Source organism: Sinocyclocheilus rhinocerous, unplaced genomic scaffold, assembly GCF_001515625.1.
Source record: "Sinocyclocheilus rhinocerous isolate Xijiao unplaced genomic scaffold, SAMN03320098_v1.1 scaffold1488, whole genome shotgun sequence".
NCBI classification, from domain to species: domain Eukaryota; kingdom Metazoa; phylum Chordata; class Actinopteri; order Cypriniformes; family Cyprinidae; genus Sinocyclocheilus; species Sinocyclocheilus rhinocerous.
Window position 1 is genome coordinate 1,589,306 of NW_015633542.1, and position 5,827 is coordinate 1,595,132.

At 33.1% G+C, this 5,827-nt stretch overlaps 1 protein-coding gene across 1 annotated transcript in view; it reads right to left on the reverse strand.

The window, feature by feature from the left end:
* Positions 1-3,349, reverse strand: part of LOC107744400 (ankyrin repeat and SAM domain-containing protein 1A-like) — a 26,568-nt gene extending 23,219 nt beyond the window's left edge. The window contains exon 1 of the mRNA XM_016558028.1: positions 2,887-3,349. Within this exon, the coding sequence (XP_016413514.1) occupies positions 2,887-3,153 (267 nt within the window). The 5' untranslated portion in view covers positions 3,154-3,349. The remainder of the gene's footprint in view (positions 1-2,886) is intronic.
* Between the last annotated feature and the right edge of the window lie 2,478 nt (positions 3,350-5,827).

Genomic DNA, 5,827 nt, shown 5'->3' on the forward strand with positions numbered 1-5,827 from the left:
AACTTTGCCGGTCGGGTCGGGACGGGTCGGGTCAGACGATCTCGGGTACGGGCCGGGTTCGGGCTTCACTTTAAAGCCTGTGCAGACCTCTAAACCAGACACAGGTGCAAACAATGAGAACTGACAAGTCCGGGCAAAGTATTATGGGAAATGAAGTCCAAGACTGAGTGACAGAGGTATGGGATGGAGTGCCCTCTGCTGGTTATCAAGGGCACGCCAGCTGGTGATCGTGACACAAGCAATCATGGATTGTAAACCTAAACAAATACCTATAGCAATAACCCATAAAACCTTAGCAATCTGCTGCTGTTTTATGTAAGCCACTCAAAGCAGTGCAATACAGGGTTTAAAAGTTAAAACAAAAATCACTGTAACGTCCAAGTTTAGGTGGCTTAAAGCTTTTTCTTATTTACTGAAAAAAACGGATACATTTGTCTAGTTAAGATATTGTTACAACAGTATCAGCTGATGGCGATCAGTGACTGAATCAACATGCGTGTTTGTCACTGTAATTAGCTCAAGGTGTGAAGGCAGCGCTGCACTGTTTGGAGTGATGATGACTAAAGTTCTGGCGCGAGGCGAGGGGAGTGGAGCGCCTGTGTGTGCGGCGTGGGCCGACCCCTGGGAAGCTTCCTGAGAAGATGCGGAGTGACAGTTAAGGCCCAATTAGCCCCGTGCGCTGCGGCCAGCATAGAGCAGCAGAAGGACTGATGGGCCCAGCCAAGCGTTCAGCATTCAGCCACTGGCACTGATACTGTCAAGACTCCCTCCCTTCCTCCTCAACCTTACGCACTGCTAGAGCTTCTTTCCCACCCACAACCAGTGCTGGAGAATGTTACTTTTAAAAGTAACACATTACATTGATGCACTGCCCATAATAAAAGTTTTAAAAATGAAACAAAAAGTTACATTGTTACTTTTTATGCAAAATAACATGACAGTTACTGTTATTCGGCTCACTCTCTCAATAGTTCAACCAAAAATGTAAATTCTGTCATCCTTTACTCACATGTTTTGTTCTGAACCAATGTTATTTTGTATTAGTTTTCTAGTTTAATTTGTATTAATATTATTATTTGATTAATATTTTGTGCTTATGTTTTTTTTTTATTACTTTTTTTTTATTTTCTTCATCTTATTTTATTTCAGTTAGATTCCGAGAAAACATTTGTAATTTTCTTTTCTTTTAAATTTTCTTATTTTTTTCTTTTAAAGGTGACATATCATGAAAATCTGACTTTTCCAGGTTTTAAGTGCTATAATCAGGTCCCCAGTGCATCTACCAACCAAGGAAACGTGAAAAAGATTAACCCAGTAACTTTGTTTTGGGAAGCCTTTTTCTGCAAGCGTCTGAGAAAACGAGCGCGTTTGATTTTGCTCACTTGGTGACGTGGCAAAGGGATCTCATTATAATATTACTGTGGAGTATTTTGAGCTGAAACTTCACAGACACATTCTGGGGACACCAGAGACTTATATTACACATTGTGAAAGGGGTATAATATGTCACCTTTAAAAATGTTCATCTAATATTTACATTTCATTTCATTTTATTTCAGCTTTATTTTAATTAGCAAATCAATTTTTAACATCTTTAGTTAACATGACTATGTAGGCCTTTGCGCTAATGTTACAAGGAAGAAGGAAAATGCATTTGTCTGAAAATAAATTACATAAAAAGAAAAGTAATGTAGGTATACCGGTATAAATTTTATAAACGTAACATGTTATGTTATTGCATTACTCCTAAAAAGACAGACTAATTACATGAAATTGTTACATGACTATGCTATGGTAAAGTGAGAGGTCTGAAACTGTAATTTTCAGTAAATAAATTAAAACATTCTTTTCCAAAATGCTATCACTTCACTTGGCTAGCATAGTTGTATTTTTTTTTTAGCTGTATAAATATATTTTAAGCTGTATTTTTTTTTTTCATTTTGGACAAGGCTGACATACTGTAGCACGCAAACGTTTCTTATTAGTATCAATGTTGAAAACAGTTGTGCTGCTTCATAGTTTTGTTGAAAACAGCAACACATTTTTTTCAGGTTTCTTTGATGAATAGAAAGTTTAAAATAAAAGCAAGTTTTTCAAAAATCTTTTGTAATATAAATGTCTTTAATGTCACTTTTGATCAATTTAATGCATCCTTGCTGAATAAAAGCATTAATTTCTTTCAAAAAACTAAATCATACTGACCCCAAACTTTTGAATGGTAGTGTGTGTTAAAAGTAACTTTCAGAGTAAAATCAAAACTACTAACATATCTGCTCTGGTGGGAAGAAGTCTCATGTTCTCCCTCCTCTGCTCTTAGTTCATCAGCTCTTACCTCGTCCCATTCGGAGGCAAACGAGGGCATCTGCATTTTCAGTAAATAAATTAAAGCATTCTTTTCCAAAATGCTATCACTTTGCTTGGCTAGCATAGTTGTATTTTTTTTTAGCTGTATAAATATATTTTAAGCTGTATTTTTATTTATTTTTTTTTCATTTTGGACAAGGCTGACATACTGTAGCACGCAAACGTTTCTTATTAGTATCAATGTTGAAAACAGTTGTGCTGCTTCATAGTTTTGTTGAAAACAGCAACACATTTTTTTCAGGTTTCTTTGATGAATAGAAAGTTTAAAATAAAAGCAAGTTTTTCAAAAATCTTTTGTAATATAAATGTCTTTAATGTCACTTTTGATCAATTTAATGCATCCTTGCTGAATAAAAGCATTAATTTCTTTCAAAAAACTAAATCATACTGACCCCAAACTTTTGAATGGTAGTGTGTGTTAAAAGTAACTTTCAGAGTAAAATCAAAACTACTAACATATCTGCTCTGGTGGGAGGAAGTCTCATGTTCTCCCTCCTCTGCTCTTAGTTCATCAGCTCTTACCTCGTCCCATTCGGAGGCAAACGAGGGCATCTGCTCCATTTCCTTCCTCTCAGCAGCACAGTTGGACCGGGATTCGCTCCTGTCATCAAGAGGCCCGTCGTCCTCACAATGAGGGGAAGCCAGCAGGTCGCAGTCTAATTTAGAAAGGCTGCGTGCCAACTTCAGATGCCCAGGTGGCTTCCTCACAGCCTGGGGTGACGGTTCGGACGACCCATCACTCTCAGTCTGGTCCGGACGGGCCCGAGTGTCTGGTGTGGGATTGGACATTCCTGGCTTGACGTTGCGGGTTTTTCTCTCTGGAACAGCAAAGCAGGGGTCTGGACACGAATCCTCTTTACCTGCAATAAGCAGACTACTAGTCCTTGTCCACCTGGTATTATTCAGCGTAAGCCTGTATTATCCATGGAATTAAACTTAAACTAGCAGCCTCCTGGATCTACAGCAGTACTAACAACTGTAAGCATTCATGGTACTAGTGTTTTTCAACCAGGGAGGGTTTAGGTGCCTGATCTACATTGTCACAGGGGTCCACCCACAGTTTGTGTTCCTCTGCCCTCCCCTTGCCAAGAAACTCTATGGTTTTTTTTAAAAGACTCTTTCCTTCCTCTCCTTGCCTGTCTGTCTGTCTGACTAACTACCGCGCTCACTATAGAGGCCCCGGTTCTCTGCAGTGCATAACTCAGAAGCTTGCAGCCTAAAACAATTGATCCCAAATCAATCAACAGCTTACATTAAAATGTGCATAATACAGCCCGAAATAACATCAACTGAAACAATGGGGTTATATCTTAAAGGAGGGTTTTTAAAATAATTAAATACAATAATTATTAAAAAAAATATTTTTGCTATAATAAAATATTGAAATAATTATTAAGATGAATAAAGTTCAGTGTAGAACAATATGTTGAAATTGTTCTTTGTGTCAGGGTTTAAGGTCTTTACTCTTGACTATAACATTTAAATAATAAAATAAAAATGTAATAATGTAATTCAAATAATAAAATACATTTTAAATGTAAATTTCATTAAATTATTCAAGTTTAATTTAAATACGTTTATTTTATTATTAGATTATTAAAGTTAAATTTAGAACAATATCTTGAAATAGTTCTTAGCCTTAGGGTTTATGGTCTTTACGGTTGACTAAATAATTGAATTTAATAAGAAAATAAACACTGAAATAAGAAAATAGTCATGCATAAATAATAAATAATACAATTTATTTAAATTTTATTTATTTAAATCATAAAAATAAACTTTAAATTTAATTTTCATTAAATTATCATTTAAATCTAATTTTATTACATTTTGTTAGATTATTAAAGTTTAGAACAGTATGCTGAAAAAAGTTATTTGTGTTAAGGTTTAAGGTCTTTACGCTTTATTAAATAATTACATTTGTATTTATGAATAAAATAAGAAAAATAAAAAATAATTTAATTTGAATAATAAAATCAACTTTAAATTGAATTAAATTATTAAAAATTTTATTTACAACAATAATGGTTTTAGGTCTTTATTCCTGCTCTAAAATGTATTTTCTATATGGAATCTACAAAATACAGTAGCATTTAACACTAAGAAGTGTTCCGATACTATTTGGAACCATTTTTCCTTATTGAATTTACACCATAAAAAGTACACTAACATCACATGTTTTTGTACAAAAGTATATTACGTTATAAATGCTACAGAATAATATCTGCTCAGCCCACATCACCATCTCTAAAGTGAAAAACACACATGCAAGCACAAAACATTTGAAACACACAGATTTTGCTTTATCTTAAGTTACTCACTCCTTTGTCTCCTGTTGTGGTTAGCTCTCCACGTCTCTCTTGTCATCTCACCCAAGCTGACGCAGCGATGGGTCCTAGATCCAAGACCTGGCCTTATTATTACTGACAGGCTGGCTAATCAGGTTACTGAGACTCTCACACAGGATGGTGGGGCTGGTTTCTCATTTTATATGATGCAAGTAGTAGGGTCATCCTCTAAGAAACTTTGATCTGAAATAACAACACTGTGTTACAATTATGCAGCTAGGAAATCCAACGTACATAATACATAGCAATGGGGTTAGACTCATAAAGGAGGGTCATTTAAATAACTAAATATAACAAATCATTTAAACAATTACATAAAATAATTTAAAATAATTGTATTAAAACAGTTAAATCAAAATATTTTAAATAATTTTATATAAAATAATTAAAACAATTAAATAAAATAACTTAACTTAATTAAATATCCAATATGCACTTTAGAAACAATGGGTTAAAGGAGGATTTATTCAATAAATAAATACAATAATTAATTAATTAAATAATTAATTAAATAATATAAATTAATCATAATAATGTATTTTAATAATTTTATTTTATTAATTAATTATATAATTCATTTAAAAATTTTAATTATTTATTTTAATAATAAAAAATAATAATTTAATTAAAATAATATAAAACTATTTTAAATCATTTTATTTAAAATAACAATTAAAATCCAATGTGCACTAGATTTCTTACCTGTATAACTTGAAAACAGTGCTGTTATTTTAGTTAAGAGTTTATATGTAAATAAATATACACTCTGTTATAAAGAATAAGGGTGAGCAAATCATTACTATGGTACGGCCACAGTACTTTAGTAAGGGTACTCAACTTTATTAGTAATTCAATGTTTATTGAGTATGTGCCATGGCAATACAATGGCTTGTTTGACATATGCTGGACATACCATGTGAATACAACGGTAAATTAACAAGGTAGTCATTCAACATCATTGTATATGTGCAGTGTTGGGGAGTAACTAGTTACATGTAACGGAATTACGTAATTTAATTACAAAATAAAAGTAATTGTAATCAGTTACAGTTACTGAGAAAAAACATGTAATTAAATTACAGTTACTTATGAAAATGTTAAGGATTACAAAGGGG